This window comes from Clytia hemisphaerica, unplaced genomic scaffold (genome assembly GCF_902728285.1).
Source record: "Clytia hemisphaerica strain Z4C2 unplaced genomic scaffold, Clytia hemisphaerica genome assembly, whole genome shotgun sequence".
NCBI lineage: Eukaryota > Metazoa > Cnidaria > Hydrozoa > Leptothecata > Clytiidae > Clytia > Clytia hemisphaerica.
The window spans coordinates 1,116,411-1,138,336 of record NW_027104433.1 but is presented as its reverse complement, the minus strand read 5'-3'; the positions used below and the strand labels follow the sequence as shown (position 1 = coordinate 1,138,336).

The 21,926-nt window shown below is 36.3% G+C and overlaps 1 protein-coding gene across 1 annotated transcript; it reads left to right on the top strand.

Annotated features, from left to right (window-relative positions):
- The first annotated feature begins 472 nt into the window (after positions 1 to 472).
- LOC136820735 (uncharacterized) lies at positions 473 to 21,697 on the top strand. Its single transcript, XM_067076957.1, has 2 exons — positions 473 to 678; positions 16,509 to 21,697. The coding sequence occupies exon 2, from the start codon at positions 16,730 to 16,732 to the stop codon at positions 21,317 to 21,319; it is 4,590 nt and encodes a 1,529-aa protein (XP_066933058.1). The 5' UTR covers positions 473 to 678; positions 16,509 to 16,729; the 3' UTR covers positions 21,320 to 21,697.
- The last annotated feature ends 229 nt before the right edge of the window (positions 21,698 to 21,926 follow it).

The following is a 21,926-nucleotide window of genomic DNA, read 5'->3' as shown; positions in this document are numbered from 1 at the left end:
CAATACCAAAAATAAGGTGCCTAAAACCTGGAAAATTGATAGTGTCATATCACTTGAATTACTTGATTTGCGCGCAGCTTGAGCGCTTGTAAGATACACGTTTTTTTATAAGAACATCCAAAACTTTTGAAGCGTTCGAATGTTCTTAACATGTTCTTATTTTCGCCATTTTTTGAGTATTTTTGCGAATTTTCCTAAGAAACCGGGTGTTTTAGATCTCGCAAAGCCGTAAAATTGTTCTTAACTTGTTCTTAACATTTTGGCCATCGAAACCTTATGTTCTTATATAGTTTGGTCTTATAAAAAAACGAGTATGTAAGTAATTGTAGAGTAGAGCTTTGTGGTATTTTATGTATAAAACATGAAAGAACATCCTTTTAAATTGGGTTTCCAAGGTTTTCCAATCCCCATTCTTAGACCCTCATTTTCATAGCTCGTTCAAAGGAATGGTAGTTTTAACAATTGGAAATCTGATGATAACTTTCTGCCGGTAACATAAGAAACACAAAAGTATCAATTTAACTTTTGATACAATATCACATCTATATTAATCTGTTTGTTTATTTTTCTTTCCTTTCACTACTAGGAGCATATTTGAAAAGGTTCAAGTTTCGCGTAATGGACATTCAAAATGTCAAGTGATGCCATCATCAGAAAATATCATCAAGTTTTCACACTGTAAGTCTGATTTCTTTATAAGAATTTTCTCCGCAGGACTTTCTAAAAATAATGTGAAATATTCATATTCATCCATGATCTAAAATGTGGTCACATCAAATGACTGATTGAGGGAGAACCGAATAAAATGACAGGTTAGCGCTGATTGTAGCCTAAACTTCATAAGTATCAAAACCAAAGAGTTATTTGTGGTAATAAGTAAGCCGTTCCAAAAAATGCTATTGACTTGAGTAAGTCAAGCTAAGCTACCACGTGCTAGATTACGCACCTACTTACATTTCCATAGTTTTAAACTTTAATTTCTCAAAAGAAAAACAAGTTTGACCCAAAGTTATGTAATAGTGTGGCAAAAACCGTTCAAAATATAATAGCGAGTTTATGTATTCGCACTTTTGAGGATGGTAGAATGACTGAAGCGATTTGGAAAAATTCGCAGTTCTGACCCGCAAAATCGAGGACGGTAAAAAGGCTAGTTTACCGTCGTCCTCAACTGGTCAGGATCTAGTCAAATTAGAACTTTACCGTCTCCGGCACAGAAAAACAGACATACGTAAACTCGGCAATAGCGTATGTTCTGGCTCTTCCCACCTTGATGATAAACTTTGAGTCTAGTGAAAGTTTTACTTATTTTGATGGAATTTTTGCTATTGTGCTCTATATATCTGCTGACGCTGTTTACAATGAACACCTACAAAACAAAGTTAGTCCATCGAATAGTATATCAGTGGAATATCAGTGGACCTCAAGATAAATTACCATTTATCGAAAATTATCGAGATTTGACCTGATACAAGTACAAGTATTTATCAATTTACTCAAAAATGTCTTGATTCGCCTGGTCCAATCATCAGTGCTGCCTTTGTCAACTTGACTCCGTAAAGTATGATACTCCTTATTACTTAAAGACCAACTGATCACAATATGGTCTCACGGTGCAATTGAAAGAGCTGTCATCTCATGTGGTCTCCTCAGTGCGACAAATACATCGTAATGGACTTTAATCTTCCTCTTTTCTTCCAAAAATGCGTCCAGAAAAAATACAGATTACCCTTAAAAATGTCATTTTTGACGTCACTTTGTCAAAAGCAACCCGTATTTAAGCAATTCACCATTCTATTGGACTTTGACCCCTTCTTTACTTCCCACTCCCTTATCAAGTCTGTAAACAAACAACTTCCTCATCACCCAAGAGATCGCGTGCCACTTATAACTTGACTTATATCCTACAGGGTCTGTCAACCATAATTCTATTAGTGTTTCATCTTGTTGGACTTTAATCCTACTACATAAGTACTTGCACATATAGTCAAAACTATAAATATCAACTTCCCAATGTCGCATGTTAGCACACTGACAACTAGTTGACATCTAAAAGTTGAGCAATAGATTACTAATTATTTATTGGACTTTAAACCTCTGAATACAATACTTTCTCTAAATGTTCAGCCATAACGAAATCTTAAAAATAAACTTTCAACTTGCGTCAACCAGCCAACCAACATCCGGTGAGTCAACCAGCCAACTATCCGAAAAATACCTTTTTAAAGGAATGTTACAAGAGAAAACATACACATATACTTTAGAGCACCACCACCACAAAACATGAATTGTCGTGGAAAAATGAAGCCTTTTCACGCACTAGATAGATGAAAGATGATCTCTAACTTCGACAGCTTTTCAACTCTGCCAAAAGGACCGTAGTATTTGAGCAAAATAATAGAAAGCAGCTTAAGAAGTGAACCTTTTGAATGATACCATGGTATATGCTTTACAATTTACAAATTGCTACTGTTTCACCAACTTCATCCCCTCTCTACAATTAAAGCCATTTCAGTTATTTTTAACCAATCAGAAGAGTCCATTAGTATGATGTATATATTAATTTTTTTCGTATCGTTGTCCAATCAAATCATCGAACTTTTACATTTGGACCTTGATCAGTATATAAAGATTTCGTAAGAACGAGATTCTGTCAGCCAATCAGAAACTAGCTTGACTTTCCAATCAAAAACTTCTGATGACTTTTTTGAACTTATTTGCATAAAGAAAATCACAGTATTTGCTTGATATTATATTGACCCTCTAAAGTTCTCTAAAATTTGTCTAAAATTTCTAAACTATTATGAAATCGAAGCTCCGTAGTAGTAAGTCTTGAGATCTTAACTGATTTCATTAATGATGGCAATTTTAATGTAGAATTTCAAGGGTACATGTTTTTTTATAAGCATAACGCTTATATACATATGAAGGCTCAGATTTTCAGATTTCCAAAACAGAAGCCTGTAATATTGTGTAAGTCGTCAATTCTTGTATGGTTAATTGAAAAAAGAAATTCCACGACTAGCCATATTCCACTGCTCCCAAACTCTGAACGCTTTTTGTTTTGCTTTTTTTTGTTTGTTACTAAGTTTCTGAGATTTTACAAAAATTTGGCCTGGGGTGAATTATAAGCATACGCATATGATAAGCATGGCTATGTCTGGATACTTTGAAAGCTTAAGCATACACGAGCCTAACCAAGGGGCAGACACTTACATGAACTAGAGTACTAGGTCTTCGTAGTGAATATTTCAGAGTGTTAAAAAAATACTCTCAAGGTCATCCTAGTCAAAGAATTTAGTTTGGAATTAGCAAACCATAGCGTGACATTGAGGTCATTACTGAGTCGAAAAACAAACAAATATCTCAGCAAAGTGGAGTGCTAAAGGCCATTAAAAGGCCATACAGAAAAAATCATTGTATGAGGCACTGACACACTCCTTTCTCGTTCATCAAGTCACATTTTCATCGTATTGCGAACGCGTTTTGAAGAGAAAATCCTCAATTTATTTCACGTTTTTGACAATTGATGAGACGCAGTAGACTTTTGATATTTCATGCTCAGCTGGAGGTTATGTTCATTTCATGTTTTTTATGGAAACTCTTTCTCCCTGGGTTTGTCAGCATTTGAAAGAAATACACGTTTTTTTTTTTATTAGAACCTAGTTTATAAGAACATATAGGCTGAAATTCGTCGAAAAATTAAGAACATCTTAAGAACATGCCCAGCCTCAGTTTGGAAAAAAATGACAAGAAACTACAATTTTTTCCGCTTTTTAAGCAGTTTTAACCGAATTTAGGGGTGGATCTTCAAAAGTCGAGAGTCAAATATTGTCCAAATTTTGCCAAATTTAAGTGCTCTTTATTTTGTATCATATTGTCGATTTAGAGTAGTCTGAAAAATTAAGAACGCATTTAAGAACATTTTAGGCTGAAAATTGCTAAAAAAATAAGCACATCCAGGCTCAGCCAAATTTTAGGTGTTCTAATAAAAAAAAAAACGTGTATACACAACTTGTGGTAATTTAATCATACAATATCAACACCATGTAAAAAATGTAAAACACTTTCTAATTTCAAACATGCAAAAATAAGTGTAGAAGGGAATGATTCTCGATTTGCACAATATCCTTCTTCGCTTTGGCCGAATCTAAGATTTTACCTCCCCATTCTCATAGACCCTATGATTTTTTTACAGCCAACAGGCACGGCAGTACCAGACTTACACAAAAATCCCAAAATTTTTCTCTTCGTCGGTACCAGATTTAAAAAGCTTCCGTCGTGCCTGGCAAGTGGAGTTAAAAATAACGGACAAAAAGTCGATGGGGACTGATATTCCCATGTTTTTTTTATAGCTGGGGATTTGAATTTCATTATTTTCAAGTCAGAAAATTCTGTGGGGATGGAAAAACTAGCACCGATATTTTGCAGTGAGGATTTGATATCTGATTATTTCCCCACTGGAGACGATATTTTTGCCAATTTTTCCAGTGGGTCTGTGAGAAGTGGGCGTACTTACAAAAGATACAAAGATTGAAATAAACAGCCATCAAAAATATATTCTGAAAAAGTTTGACTTGACTTAATGATCAAAGTGGCAATATTTACAAGCGCCTCTCATTGGCTCGCAGAAAATCTGTAAAGTAAAACTCAAACTCAAACCACTAAATAAAACACGGGCTAGAAACTTTCACTTTCGATTAAGAAAGTTCCTTCCCTTTCTCTTTAGATTTTCTGTTCCAGGAAAACCAATTAATCATTAAACAACAGCCGATCATCAAGAACTTTTTATATCCTTGATATCTGTCAACTGTGATACTCTCTTCGACCAGCCAACATCCACCCACGCGTTTACACCTTAAATCTTCCTTTCCCAAAGCTACCATTTATAGAGTTCTGCAACACATTCAACAAACCAAATCACAGTTAAACACTTATCGAGCAGGAAAAATTTGTTTTGACCTCAAAAAGCGCCGCCATTTAAATGTAGAGTATCAACTGTGAGCATTCAATTTTTTCTTTACTTTTCAAGCTTTTTTTGTTTCAGATTTGCGTAATATTAAGCCAAAGGCTTGCAATACTTGGAGGTGGGAAAGAGGTTGGAAGCAGGTCAATGAGGGAGGTCAAATTATCTATAATGAATCTTATTAATGATGCTACCGATGTTTACCTTAGTCTTGTAGACTTGGTATGGAGTAGAGAACTTTATTAAGGATCAAGTTACATCAAAAATTGTTTTGTTGCAAAAACAGATCCCTTCTCTAGTTCGGTCTCATTTGAGTACTTTTCAAGGGCACATTGTAGTGGTCTAGATTTGAATAGTCTTTGGTATCATGTTCATGTTGATATCAAAAATTTCCATCGGAACTTTTAATTTTAACGATTCAGACGTCGACAAAATTCAAAAGCCCAAGACATCACAAGTTGTTTTTCGGGGACTTTAGTCTACAACCCCTTTCTCTTGAAGGTACCTTATCACACTTCGGATGGAATCTCTCTAAAAGTGTCATGATTTTCTAAAATTTGAGGAAAATCTGTCAAAGGGTTCTAAAAATGGGTCGATATTATTTTTTACCTTGCCCCTCCTGCCGAGTGTCGTAAAAAAGGAGACTTCAAAGCTGGTCACAAGATACTGTCTCCCAATTAGGACCTACAAAATAAAGCCAAATTTTGCAAGTTTTTAAGTAGGTTTTAAGTTTTAAAGGGACCGACTTGTGGTTGCAGTATTTCCGTTTCAATCCATTCACAGTTTGTTTGCATACCGCAAAAATCTCTCTTGCTAATCTCTCCTTATTTCGAATGAGTTTGGCAAAAATATTGTAAAAGGTGAAGTGTGTAGACGTTGAAAGAATTTCCATTCATTCATCAAAAGTGAGGTTAATAAAGTACTCTAATGTGATTCTTATTTCAATAAATTCCTTTTCAATCAAGCTGCTGGAGCTACTGAACTTTGTAAATGTGATTATGGGGGATCCCAATAGACACCAATGCCTCGCAGCTTTCGTGGAAGTTTTTCGCTCAGCGGGGATGGTTCTGAAGTGCAATAGTTTTCAGTTGGGACAAAATCAAATTATTTCAAGTGAGGCTGAAATTATAGGGTGTTTTCCCACCGGGGCGAAATTTTGGGCATTTTTCTAATGGGGCTAGGGACCTAGAGGATCTGTGACACAGGGGTGTTAACAGGTCACTTGGACTACACTTACCTTACGAAAAATGTGGACTTACTACGACTTGGTAGTGTCAATTCTTAACCAAGAGATCAGATAGAATTGTTCACCATCTCAAAAACAAACCAACCCCTTCTGCCACACACAACCTGTAAGACATTTGACTTAAATATTACTCGAAGACTATGTTAAGATTATTTTTAAAAGCCCAAATATTTGATCCGCTCCCAAGTGTGAAATCAACATCCTTCTCAAAGAACATTAAGCTAAACAAGTCTGATCCAAAATGGCACCAGCTAAGGGAAGTTAAAGAATTTCAACATATTCTTACAAACTGCACACAAAAAAAAATCATGGATGATCCTCCTCGTTCAAAGTTCACTAATTCAGTTTCTCCCTTTTGACATATTTAACAATTATGCGCCGGGAAAAACTTTTGCGTAATAATATTATTATAAAATGTCAGGCTTGGTGCGATACGTCAAGAATTTATAGCACGATTTTAAAGCATGCCTGAGTTCTTCGACGTGCACATACGGTTTCTTTCGTGCCATATCAAGCGAAATTACACACTACTCGTGACCTTCTGATTCTAATTATTCAACAAAGTTATGAGGTTTTCAGCTTATAGTCAATGTGAGTCATTGTCCTAAATATCAACTCAGCTCTCTGTGTTTCACAAACTGTGTCCAATTCGAATTTACTAAAGACACAATTGAATCGGAGGAGGGGCACCCCAAAGTAAACGACCTACCCTACGTGCCACCCTTAAGGTCCCTTTTTCAAGCTTCCTAAAGTGCATTGTAAGGGTCGAAATAAGCAAAGATGAGAAAAGTTGCACTCTAAGGGTGTACATTTTTGAAAATCTGACCAAATGTCCCCTTAATTGGTCAACATTTTTCAAGAAAATGCACCGTAAGGGTAAATTTTCCTCCAAATTTGGCAAAACTTTCTCTGCACTGAAAGGGTTCGATTTCAAAAGCTTAATTTTAGGCCGCATGTACGGTCGTTTTTGGATAACGAGAAACATTTCAGGGCTAAGAAAATATAGTGACCGAGGCCCACGCCACTAGGGGAGAGGCACGCCACTGGGGGAGGGGGTAGGCATTGGCTGTTCCGACGGTATCAACATATTTTTGAAATAGCTGTCCTGACTTTAACTTAACAACATTCGAAAGTTCATCAAATTTAAAAAAGACCTCGAAGCCTCGATTTTAGAAAGAGTTTTGATACATTGCAAGCGGATAAGCCCCCAAATCACCGAACTTAAAACCCCTGTGATGTTCAACAGGTTTCAACATAGTTAAACCAGGATATACACAATATTGACCTTAATATGAATGTACAATATTCTTTTCAGAGACTTTTGGCTATTTCGTAAGATTTTTTAAAGAGCCGGAATAAATATTCGTCAAATTAGACAAGTCATCGAATATCTTTTGTCAACATTGGGGGAGAGTTTCATTTGATACGCCTGTAATAAGGTTTCAATTACATCTCTCACTCATTCGTTTGTCACTCCATGGAAAATAATAAATGTAGTTTATCGTGTATGAAATCAACCCCAACCTAAATATGACGGTTTAAAAATAGTTTTTGAGTAGTCTTCAGGCTATCATGGGATGAGCCATTCTACGAAATCTTGCATAATGTTAAAAAACACTGTCGTTTTTATCTTGTGACTACACGCTTTTTTATAAGAATACACTTTGTAAAAATGTCCATGATGAAAATGGTCAAAAAAAATGAGAATATGCTAAGAATATCACCATAATGGAGTTTTATGCTTGAGACGTATGTACTAAATGTTAAATCTAGTCTGAATTAGGATTAGGGTCCTAACCAAAGAATGCTGTAAGAATATTTTAGGATGATTTTCCCAAAAAAGTTAAGAATATCCATGATGAAATGGATTTACACCATTCTTATAAAAAAAAGCGTGTAACTCAACTGACTTAAGCAGATTTTCCCTCAGGGAATGGGCGAACCCAGAAAAAGGTGTATGCGTTAGTATACTTTCTACTGTTAGGAATATTTTCACTCCACTTGCCCAGAATGCACCATGTACGATTTATCTTAAAATTCCATCCTCGTTGCAAAATACACTCAATATTTGGTCAAGTCATCTTCTCTCTCTCTTTCTCAGTAGGGTGAGAGTACTCATTTTTTTTTATAAGAACACCCAAAATTTTTGAAGCCTGAAAATGTTCTGAATATGTTCTTATTTTCACCATTTTGTGAGTAATTTTGTCCATTTACTTAGTAAGAAATTGGCCATTTTAGATCCTTAAAAATGTCTTAAGTTGTTCTTAACATTTTGGCCATCAAAGCCTTATGTTCTTATATATAGTTTATTCTTATAAAAAAACGTGTAGTGCTCTTCATCAACTTGCAATGTTTTGAGTTTCCAGGAAACTGTTTTCATTTTCAGTGAAGGTATCGATGTTTTCGCATCCTCGACTTGTATACAACAGGTAATTACTGCGATGTTTTCAAACGTAACTTAATTAATCAAAGTAATTCAACTAGTCATGGGAAAAGTGCAATTAAGCATCGAACTTCTCTTCTCTTGATAAACACATAGTAGCAGTGAGTAGTTGGTAGATAAAGTCGTGAAACAAAGTTGTCATTTTTTGTCAATGCAAGATTTAGATGTAGTTTTTGAGTGTTGTAGCCAAGCAATTTTAGTAAATTTACTACGTCATATCCTAATTTTAGCTTAATTTTTTGATAACCAAAAAGCATATTTCAGTAGCGTGGTTTTAGGGGGTACAGGGTGTGGGCAGTGCTCCACAGTGGTCATTTTTTAAGTGCAACGAGAGGCAAGGGAACAATAATCGGAGCCCCTTCGACTTTTTCGAATTTCAAAATGGTTTGGCGTTCCTTTATCGTTCCGACTAGATCGGGCACCAAAATGTTACTTTCTTCAATTTGACTCAAAAGATTAACCCTTCAATCTTCAATTCAGTCTTCCAACATTAGGTTAAGCTTTCACACTAATTTCCAAACATAAATATTTTTATACCGGGAGATACTTTGAAGAAAACCAGGAGTGGTATTTGAAAGGGATTAGAAATCATTGCATATGATGTGAATAAAATCACATGGACCTAATACACCAATATTTGACTATTTGCCAGGCTATTTTATTTTCATCCTATTTCAAGAAATTACAGTTCTTCGTGTAGTACCAGATAAATAGTTACCTTCAAACGTTCATTTTAGGGGTGCTCTGGGTGTGACATTTTGTTTATCTTCCTTGGGTCAGTGTATAATAAAAAGGTAGCTAGGGTAAGCAAGATTGTAAAAATATCTGTTTATCAATGGTAAGATTAATTCTATATTTTATAGATACAACGTACATGACACCTATGTTGCCTTTATGGAAATTCTTTATGTTTATTACATTTTAAGGAGGGTTTCAAGATAGTCTACCCATATCAACTATTGAAGTTCTATTGAAACTCCTCAAGTCGAAATGACAAAAAAAACACAAAATAACCATCAATAAGTTCGATCAGTTTAATAGCTTATTAACTCCTTTGCCAGCTAATTATAACAACTGTTAGTTTGGATGTCAAGGAGATTTAATGTCTGTTTGTCCTGGTTACCAATGATTTCTCCCTCTGTGGAGAAGCTCAAATGAACCCCAAAATATCATTTTCTTGCCGTAATCAGAACTCCTCCTCCGAGGCATTTACAGATGTTTTATATCCTTGTTTCCACACCTGTCTGCCGTTTGATGGTCTTGTTTCTGTACACGTTTTTAATGACTTTAATAAGCTGATTAAAACTTGGCAGCATCTTATTGTCAAGGTCATATTGCAGTTGGAGGTTTCGTTGATAACCTGCTGGTGAGAGAGGTTTTGAGAGGAAGTTTTATTATGGTTGTTGTTGAAGAGATGCTTTTAGATGCTTTCCCATAAGGCTTATTTTTCAGTCAGTTGATTTTTTCGTAACGGATTTTTGTTAAATGTTTCTGTAATGGCTGCCCGCGCCACGTCCTCGATGCATAATCTATTGTGTTAATAAACTTCTTCCTTTCTTCGTTGAAAGACGCTTTGGGGGCTCTTCCAGCAAACATGATAATGGCTTTAGAATGAAACTGTTGCATGACTATCCGATTGCCTAATATAATTTATTTTACAAAAGTGACGCTTATAAATGGATACAAGATTCTCACTGTGTAAAGGTTTTTAAGCCAATTATCATTTTTGTGATATTTTAATCAACTCTTTCTCTCATATTGCAATCATCAACATTGTTGCCGATTTTTTTATTGTGTACTTCGGGGTACTCTCAGTGATGTTTCTGATCTTCGCATGTGAAAAGGTGGTTCACTCTCTCAAGCTGCTAGTCCTCGTGTGCATGCTGCGGATTCCAGACGAGATTTAATTCATGTAGTTTTTTGGATCAGGTAGCTGGAACAGCAGTTTCTTTTTTGCGATTTCGAAAGTACATTCCGCTCAACTTTCTGATACTATTTACTCAAATGTCCGAGTTTTATTATAAGTTTTGTAATGATTGGATTAATTAAATTCAATTTTCGTTATATTTGGTTGAAATATAGAAGGCGCTCTACGGTAAATTTAGTGGCAAATGACTAGGTATTTTTATTTAGGGTGTTTCCGCTAAAATGGCCGCAACATCGATACTACATTAAACCATTAAACATCATTGTGTCGAAATAACAGTGTCTTTGCATGGAGGTTCCATGTTACGAATTCATTAAAATGATATTGGTTCTCAGTCTTCTTGACATTGTGTCATTACAACTGAGTTTCCATGGGAATAGAGGTATAATTTCAGAAATTCGTTACGAAACAAAGTATTACTGTAGTATTTATTGTTAATTTTTTAATTACGTTACGTTAAATTAGCATACGGAAGTTTTCAATGTATTTTGAATGGGAAATAGAGAATGTTCATTACATTGCTTCGACAAATGATGCCATTGATAGTTATGAGTGTGTAGAGAATGGAGCGCTCGTTGAGTTTGATGTAAGTGTACCATGGAATGAACCCGGGGGTGGGGGTACTTAGGCAAACATTAGTGCTGGGTATGTGCGGAATCAGAAAGAATCAAATTAGTCTCTCTAAGGGTCGGAAAATTTACGATGTTTAGAAAAAAATTTTGATTAAGAGTGAACAAATCGTAAAAAGTCTCTCTAAGGGTCACCTATTCAGCAAAGATTAGTCTCTCTAAGGGTCGGTTTTCGGAGGTCCAGTCCGCACATACCCCTCATCTGCCAGCCCTAGTACCCCCCATCGGGGGCATGAACCATGAGGTGTTTAATGGTCCCTATCTGGGATACAAGGTTTTTACAATTGTCTAACTTTACTTTCGTAGCAGGAAGTTAGTTGGTTAAGTACGAGGCTGAAAGTAAAAAGTTAAAAAATTCTTGACCCGTTTTTGTTGTGACTACTTCTGACCATGATCTCCTGATAATCATAAAACATATATTGATAATATTTTTCTACCTAGATAAATGAGGTTGTTAATTAAAGTCTGTCCAGATATAATTGGCAGTGGAAACAAGAATGCTTGTAACTTTTAATAGTCAAATATAATTATGGAAATTTTTTTTGCTTGTTTTAGAGAATCAAAAGCGCTATATTTGAATGTATTTTTGGTTGAAAAATTCGCGATTTTTAGTGGTAAAATATGCGATTGCAAAAATTGAGCTTTTTTTCTACTTATACTATAACGTTCATTTTTACACCAGTTGTAGTTCAACCTTAGGTTAAGAAGTTTGTTAAATTTCAAGGTAAGCAAAAGAGTCCTTCGGAAGATATGGGACCCGAAATACCCCTTGGTAGCATTTTTTGTGAAATATCAAATCTCCAACTTATTACTAAAAACGGGGGTAGTGATATGATTGATAAAACAGTTTTTCGATCATGACACATTTTACGATCTCTTTAATGACCTCATAGCCAAACTGTGTTTAGTGTTTTGGGAATTAGCAAAGTTCTTTAATGACTTAAAAATAACAAAGACAATATAAGTTCATGCTTATCTTTTCAATCAAAACAATTATACTGCGATTTCACTTCGTTTCGAAATAATCAATGATACCAATAATACCAAAGCACCAACACTTAACATTTTCCAACTTTTAATTGCACTGTTCAAAAAAGATAAAATAACCCCCGTTTTTAGTAATAAGTTGGAGATTTGATATTTCACAGAAAAGTGCTACCAAGGGGTATTTCGGGTCCCATATCTTCCGAAGAACTTTTTTGTTTGCCTTGAAATTTAACAAACTTCTTAACCTAAGGTTGAACTACCACTGGTGTAAAAATGAACGTTATATCATAAGTAGAAAAAAAGCTCAATTTTTACAATCGCAAATTTAACCGCTAAAAATCGCGAATTTTTGAACCAAAAATACATTCAAATATAGCGCTTTTGATTCTCTAAAACAAACAAAAAAAATTTCCATAATCATATTTGACTATCAAAAGTTACAGGCATTCTTGTTTCCACTGCCAATTATATCTGGACAGACTTTAGTTGTTGTGAAGAGATTAGCTTGGTAGGATTGAAAGGCATCGTTGAAAGATCATGATTTTAAATGTACATCCCTGTCTCGGTGAACATGAATACGATTTTTCTAGTGGATTTATATGAACGAGCTAATAATTAACAATGAAAGGCCCTATCGCTAGCGCTGGGCCAATAAATAAGCCATTATTAGCCAATTTAAAATAAGCTAAATTAGTCATATTATTATTACATTTATACATAATAACAGGCTGACATCGATCCACACAGAATTATCTTTTCAACGAGGTTTTACTTTAAATCATTTGTTTTTCCGTAAGAGCAATATTTAAAAATGTGCGGACTGCAAATTTTGGTTGATATTTGATAATCAAAAGGGATATGTAATATGCGTCAACCCAGCGAGCACAACGTTGTTTCGACGTTTTATCTAATGTTCACAACGTTCATATAATGTTAGTTGAACGTTGAAACAACGCTGTGTGTCAACTGGGAGCATATTTATGATGCATGATTGCAGTTGGTATTTATTAAGCCAAGGAAGATGAGGTATTTTTATATCATCCTTGTATTGAGTATCTCAACAAATATTACAGTTGCTATGTATCAGTCTCTCTCTCACACGAATCGAAACATATTCTCTCATGTTCAAACAAAGCAACTATTTGGATATTCCATAACGTCATTTCGTGAAACTGATACTTTACTAAGATAAGAGAGCTCTTTTTAGGTTGCCATGTAAAGTAATTGGTTAGTGTTTTTATTGACATCCGAATGTTCGTGTCATCTCAAAGGTTTGATGTGGTCGTTTCAAGGAAATTAGAATTCATAAACGGTGTTATTAGCTAACAAGTTTTTGTGTATTGTAACAATTCTGGATGTTTTTGGTCTTTTCATACTGGTTGGTTAAGATGGACAAGGGTTGAGGATTTAAGGTTTTTGGAATTATTAGTTGAAAGTTTAGATTCTTGGAAAATTTCTGGTTACATTAAGGGGGGTTTCATGGTTGGTGGAGGAGCGGAATCAGCCCTTTTTTCGAGCGGAGTGGCGGAATTTGCGAATTTTCAGAATAGGCAAAAAATATTCGAAATCCACGGAATTTTTTGACAAAAACCTTGAATTTCAAAGAAACCTTTAGTGGCAGAATTTTGGTCCTTTTTAGACGGTTTGACGAAAATTGGGGAAAAATTGGCGGAATTATGGGATTGGTTCTGGTTTTTAAAGCAACTCTAAATTTTTTTTCTTGAGAGCCATGAAATTCGACTCTTATATTTTTAAGGCCTGCAAATCTTTTGAAAACTTTCTGTTTTGTTTGTCTGATAAGCTGAAAGATCGTTTGAATCAACAGTGACCTCTATAGTGGAAAGTTATTTATCATGGGTCATAGATTATGGTTATCATAATAATCAAAACGTGTCAAGATCAATATACAGCTTAAAAGGAGTATATCAAAAAGTTGCCATATTGCCTTACTAGTACTCTCATATTTAGTGTTCGAACATGGCGTTCGTACTAATGAATTTTGAAATTTCTAACCTACTGGCTATGGTGCAGACAACACCTTCATCACATTTGGTTGACCTGCAAACACCGGAAACTTTTGGGAGTTTTTCGAATCAGTAATAGTGACCTTGGCAACGTAGATTGATAAAGGAAATAAAAAAGCTAATTGAAACGACCTTTGACGTATGAAGGTTTATATGAAGGAAATGAAGTATTAATCTTTGAGAGATCTTTTACTTTTGTTTTTAAATCATGCCCACCAGTAGATTCATTTGTTGTCAAGGAGTTGTTGGATTAGAAAAAGTATTGACAATGTTGATGTCTTTTCTTGCTGTTTGTTGTTTTGGACACGTCTGATATCTGAATCCCTTTAATATCGTTCGTCGTTTGAAAGCGAAAGTTCATATTCTATTTGTTGCTTAAGTATGGTAAAGTAAGAAGAGTTGGAGGAGTTATCGTGGAGATCAAAGGCGTTGACTAGCGAAACTAAGTCTGAGCTATAGAAAAGAAGGAAGTGGCTTGAAAAATTTCCATACTTCTTATGATTGTAAAATTATGCTTGACATTGTATCTGAGGGCTGTGATGTTGCTCGCATAAGCACTTGCGAGAACAATCGTTCTCTCGCACATGTTCGGGCAAAGTCGCCGACATGCCATGGCAGGGTCAACGGTGTCTGATTTCCCTATCCTTGTAACTATCCCGGGATAGAGACAACGCCGTCCACATCGGCGGAATCATCCTTTCCCCGGGGGGGGGGCACTCATATGATCTGGCCTACGTCATGTGCCGCGCTTAAACGTGGGGTTTTTCAGCATCCCAAAATGCACTGTAATAGGGTGTGTTTCTGTGAGATTGCACTGCAAGGGTCGAATTTTAAAACAAATTCAAAATAATTGATAAAAAGAAAGGTTTTTACTTCTCGTTTGTTTGAAAAAGTTTCTATTGTCTGAGAATTACAGCTGACATGAATAATTTTCTCAGTTTTTCTTTGAAACGGAAAATTCCCCAAGCTTCTTTTTTCACGCAGATTTACAGCTGGAAAATATAGTGCACTATAAGGTTTGGGTAAATCAAGAGAAAATGCACTGAAAGGGTACCTTTTCAGCCATATTGGACTGCACTGTAAGGGTATGATTTTGAAAAGCAGATTTTGCGCGGCAAATACCGTCGTTTCGAAATCGAGTAGCCCCCCCCCCGGTATCCTTTCCTTCCTTATTTAAAATATGTGACGGATATGTGGTCACTCACTCGAAATAGACTTTCAAATGTAACAAAATATCTTCTGTCGCCCATTATATATTACATGAATTTTTTCATTTATATTAGATAAAAGGTCAACAAATAGATTTTACCAGATATTTCGAGCATGCAAAAGTTCCCAAGCATCATTACGTAACCTTGCACTCGCTTCCTATTGAGAATGACTCATCGAAAATCCTAGGTCAATAATTACAAACCTCTTGCCTTCGATGCTTCAATGATCTATTTAAAGGCTGATGCGTGTACGTGCATGTATAGGCGTTTTTTAATTAACCTCTTTATCAGCTATTCTTTGTACTTGACCTTAATGACACCAATTAAATGGAGCCTTGATAAAGGACTTTTAAAATGCTCATTGGTGAATTAGTGTCCTCGTTTATCGAGATCAATAAAGATCACTTCATTGGCTTTATTTAGCAACACAAATTAGTGTGGTGAATTTTTTTGGGTTTTTGCTGATATAGCATGTATATTTTGCAGATCATTAGATGTATTCTAGAGTTTTCTGTGTAATTGGTTTTGCTGAGGAGGGAAGTGGGAAGTTAAAATTTAGGAAGAACTATAAAATACTTATAGTTTACTGTTTTTCAGTTTGTGTTTAGAGGGTAGAAGTTCTAGAGTCCACAACAGCAGATCTTACTTCGTGCTGCACAGTGATAGATCGTTCTTTTGTTTTTGTACATGTTTTGATGACAGTTTTTAAGATAACGATAAGTAACGCCTTTTTGGTTTTCACAATCTCTAGCGCAATGTTTAACAAAACCTTCTGAATGAGTAGTTTGTATTGCCTTTACCTGAATTCGAATTTTGATACGAGGCTGAAGTTTTTAATGAAAAACAAAGTTCTCCAATTATAACCATTACACAAATTGTACAAATCTCAATTACAAAATCTTGTAACAAAATCTTCAAACTATACTCCTTTTTGAACTGAGGTTTGTCACTCTTTTGATGACTAATCTCTATTTGGTTTTCAAAAACCCTGGAAAGAAACCTCAAACTTTATCATGTAGAGGGAAAACAAGACTCATGTCAGAAAAAAATTAAAATTATTTGTTTCTTGTTTTTTCAGATCTAGAAAAATTTGTATCAAAGCAATAAACAGAGACTCAAAGTTATTGGATGTCAGTCAATTACCATACATGAGAAAAACATTGAAACCCAATCAACACGAATAACTTATCGTGAAAATTGATCAACTGTGATTTAACTGATATATAAATGAGAAACTGAACTCTGAGAGACTTTCTTATCTCAAATCGTAAAACTTAATTGATATAACGACCAAACGAAATGGATGTTTACGTACACTCCTTGCGTTACGAGGTCGATCACGAAACGGAACAAGCGTGCTTTTACGTCGATCAATGTCCTGAGGTTGAGCAACAAAAACAAACTTTCTTATGGCAATCTCAAAACTGGATTGTCACCTTATATGACGTAAGTCAACTTCCTGTTCCCGTACGTCCAACCGGGACAACACACCGTACTGTACGCCGACAAGCTAAAGGGGACACAACCCGTTACGTCGTAACCGAATATTTATACGAGAATCATTACAAAGCTGGGCAACCTTTGCACCAACTGAAAGAGTTCGTTTGGAAGCCGAAGGATGTATCGACGTTGGAATCATATCTGCTGGTGACTTTGGATGAAGAACAAGATATTTGTCAGCAACTGGTCGGTGAAAGTGAACTTCATAAATCCTTCACGCAATCTTATTGCGCTTCGTTGTCGGGATTGGAAGACTTCGAACACACATACGATGAAGAACAAGAGAAACTTTTAGAGAGTATCCAACTGCAAGAGAAACCTGTCGGTGGTTTAGCACGTTTGACGTACGTCGCCGAAAAGCTAGTCCACGTCGTTGACGGTGAGGTTGAGGATACGCATACTGTTAAACCTATTAACATTAAACTTCAGTACAACGAACCTAAAATGTGGGTAGAGCCTTACGAAGGCAACTATGGGTTGGATACGTCACATTTTCAAATCTCAGAGCGATTCGGTGATTCAGTTGGGAGTTCTTTATTGCAGATCCGTAAAAGAGGAGTCGGTCGTTATTTATCCGACTTTTCATTCTCGTTGTCGGACGTTCGTCGTATGAGACGATTCCAGAAGAAAGACTATAATATGGATCAAGCAAAATACGCCGATTTGCCAGCAGACGTTGTCGTTGTAGACTCGGTGAAACCGAGAACGAAAACCGACGAAGATGATGAGGACTTTGAAGATCTTTCTATTGATTTCGAAAATTTGAATCCGAAGAAAACTGAGGAGCAGAGACAACCAAGCGTGAAAAACACAAAGAAAGAGAATATTGCGGTTGAAAATAAAACTCCACCTGCGACTCTCTTATCAATGAAAATCAATGAGAAAAAGAAAACCGATATTTCTCCTCAGAACACTGTTGGAAATCCTGTGAAAAAGAAAACTGTATTGGATCATCAAAGAGGTTCTAGAGATAAGGAACTTTCTTTGAAATCTGTTGAGTTATCTTTACCGACTGTTGAGGAAGACGCTAATCCCCAGGACATGCCAGAGATGATAGAATCACCATTGAAAGAGGACGCAGACGATCGATCGAGCGATATTTGCGATAGCGGTTATGAAGAAAACTCACCCGATGAAATCAAAACTCAACGCAACGACCATCACCAAATTTTCAATGATCCAACTTTTCAATTCAACAAAGATTCATTCGTTCGCGAAAATTTAGATGAAGAAATTATTCTATCACCGAAAAATTCATCAACTAAGAAACCCAACGTTGTCGAACAGCCATCTCCAACTGACAGCCATTCGGTACGCCCAGTCATGTGTGAAGTCTATTCCCACGAAACACCAAGCAATAAAGTTACCAAAAGTGTTCCTTTAAAGGAGACATTGATAAACGACGAACCCTCAATCGAACCTATTACCAAAGATGCTGATCAAATCGACTTTTCTGCGCTTGAGAATATCGACAAACCAATACCTTCAACAACCCCACGTATTGAACTTGATAACGAATTAAGAGAACTGAAAAACATGAACTTTGTTGTCGATACTCAGGTGAAAGATGTTAATGATGAAGTCGTTCAGCCAAAACTTGAGAAACCATCTTCAAAAGACATTATATCAAACACAGAACTCGACTCTGTTAAGGACGAGATGATAATCGAACCATTGCCCACCCAAGTGATTAACATCGATTCGAGAATTGAAAAAGACAATGAATTAGATTCAAATTCGAAATCAACGAAATCGTATTCAAAGAACATCGTTGTTGATGAAAATGACATTGAAATTGAATCGAAAGATGATCCTATTCCAGAGATCGATCTTGAGGAACGTCTACAGAGAGATGAACTTCAGAATCTAATTGACATTGACAACAAAACGAATACTTTGGAACTTGACGTTTCAGATGAGGAGATCTTAGATCCGTCAACAAGAGAGAAGAAAGAACTTTCCGAAAACGATTCTTCTCTAGAAGATGTTTCGTTCATAACTGAACATTTAACACCACAAGTCATTTCAATTGCTACCCAGAATGAGGATACATCAACGCATGCAAAACCTCAGCCAAAGTCAATTTCCACCGACAGACAACCGATTCTTGAAGACGATAGTAAAGTCCAAGTTGATTCGGACGAGACAAGAGACATTATCGACTTTGACGAGTTTACCAAACAACAGGAAATCGAGGAAGGAGAAAACGCGTTGAAAGACTTTGTAAGCGCTCACGATAACCAGCGGGGAGTCGGAGATGTTGGTATCCTTGATAAAGAAGAAATCTTAGACCCTTATTCCAGAGACAGAAAAGAATTTCCACCAAAAGACTCTTTTGATTCCGATACTGGTTCCGAATTAGTCCATTGTTTAGCTCCCGAAGCCATCTCCATTACTCAACCAGAAGACACCGACAGAAGTGTTGATAACGACAGACTTCTGAAGAAGCCGTCCGTTAACCGAGAGCGAATCCAAGAGGATGATATCAATGAACGCTTCGACGAGACCAAAACAAGCATTATCGACCTCGAAGAGCTTGTAAAACAGCGAGAGATCGAAGAAGGTGAAAATGAACTCAAAGACTTTGTAAATGTTAACAACGGACAAAATGAATATAAAAATTCAAATATTGACGAAGAGAATGTTTTAGATGTGACCACTAGAGATAAAAGTAATATCAAGATTTCCAAACGACATGTTGAAAAAGTTGACACGCATGCGCATCAAAACATTCGAAACGTGTCAGTAAACATCATGCATGAAGAACACAATACCGTCATCACACGACCAATCCCGGCACGTCGTCCACGCAAATCGTCTTCAACGTCAAAAGAATTAATCACAGAAGATGAAAATATTGAGATCAAACAAGACTCAACACCTTCGAACATTGATCTTGATCTTTTACTGGAAGAGCAGCCACCCGTACGTAAAACGTCCACGCAAACTGAATTCCGTATTATGTACAAATACAAAGACACTGATGACCAACAGGAGCCAGAATCACCAACACAAATCGATCCTTCATCCACCTCCTCCAGTGATTCTCCATCATTCACCAAAGTCACTGTCAGATCGCAGCAAAAACCAAGAAGCAAATCTTCATCGTCCTCCGTCACCTTCAAAGTCAACTCCAAAAACGATAAACGTGATTATGATATTGACGATAATGATTGGCAGGAAGCTTTTGACAACGACCAATCAGAACCCATCGACGATTCAACCAGCCAATCAAGTTCTCCAACCACCAAAATCTCCACAACTAGTCTCCGAGTATCGTCAGGAAGACCGAAAACTGACTTCTTACCCACCACCACTGAGCATGATCAACAAACATCACCACAAACAACACCAGGCAGAATCTCTTTTTCTGTCAAAGATCAAACACCAAAAAGACATTCGGATTCTTATATCGATTTGGACGGTGACGAAAACGGCTCAATCGAATCCGATCCGAAACTCGAGAAGAAGAAATCGATCAAATCGAAAGCCAAGAAATTCGTTCTCCAGAAGCTTCACAAACAGCCTGATGCTGAAGCCACTGATGTTGAGACTACCAAGAAAAATCGCAAATCGAGTTTCAAACGATTCGGCTCATCGATCAAAGCTAAGATCAGTAAGAGACATTCGATCGATAAAACAGATTCGATCGAACAACGCGATTCATCGACACCAACAAAGAAAGGGTTGATCGGGATTCAACGATTGAAATACGATGATGAAGAGGACAATCGAGTTTCAGTCTCCGAAAGAGCTCAAATATATCGTCGATTTGAATCGATTGATGAGACCGATGGTGCGAAACCAAGGATGGTACGATCTAGAAGTTTCGATTCTATCCTTGATACCCGAAGTGTATCTGAACTAGAAAAAGTACGCAATGAACAAGAAAGACGTCGCCATTTAGCCGGATACAGCTTCGTTAACCGTGACGGGATCCCGAAATCTACGGCTATAGTTAAAGGCCGTGATTACAGTACAATAGACGCTATTTACCGTGAAACGGAGCACGAACTTACGTTGATACGTCAACAGCGTCGACGTAAGATAAACCCCGACTACTCGCGTAGTATTGAACTGTTAGACGATATTGAGGAAGATAAGAAACGGGAACGTGAGCAAAACACGGAACGTGAGCTACAAAAAGTACGTAGCGTACGACGTAAGAGACCGACGTCGAACAAACGCCAACAAAGTATGGACGTTCCTTTATCTGCCTTACAACAAATGAGACTTGTTGGGCGTGTTGACATTCCGGGCGTTTTTAAAGGATCACCGCCCGTTGAGAGACACCCTCATGAAGAGGGTGGTAAAAAACTTGATGGTGGAAGTGTCGGGAGATTGAAAATTCCGAGAGCTTTCTCTGTTGAGAATCTACTTGATGATTAATCATATTTCTTTGAGTTCGTATTTTAAATTTATTTGATTTACTTGGGTGGTATATTTGTTCAAATTCCAATTAAGTTCCAAATGTGTATGCATAATCTTTTAAAAGAGCATTTTTCGATTTTTCATTTCTTTTCGATTTTTGTGCACTTGAAATTTAGACCAAATTTTTGACAGTATATCCCTGAAAGTCGCAGAAACTTACGGATAATCAAAATAAAACAACGCAAAATAGTCATACTTTAAGTAATTTTAGGTTCGTATTTAACGTTTTCAAACTTGTAAATATTTTACTTAAAATAGTATTTAAGATTTTTTCTTAGAATTGTTAAAATTTCGGTCTAATATTCAAAACTTTTAATCGTTATACATATTAGTGAGACCCTTAGAAGGTTCATACCAACACCAAAAAATTCGTGCCGGTACTACATACTTATACTAGAAAATGGCTCCAAATTTTTCAATTTGAAAAAGGTAACGTGTTTGGAAAAGAATTTCGAAATATTGAAAAAGTCTTCTTGCAATATGTACAAACAGTCCAGACAGCGTGTTTTTCGAAAAATCATGAAGCGTGTATGTAATTTTTCGTGTATTATTTTCATAAAATATT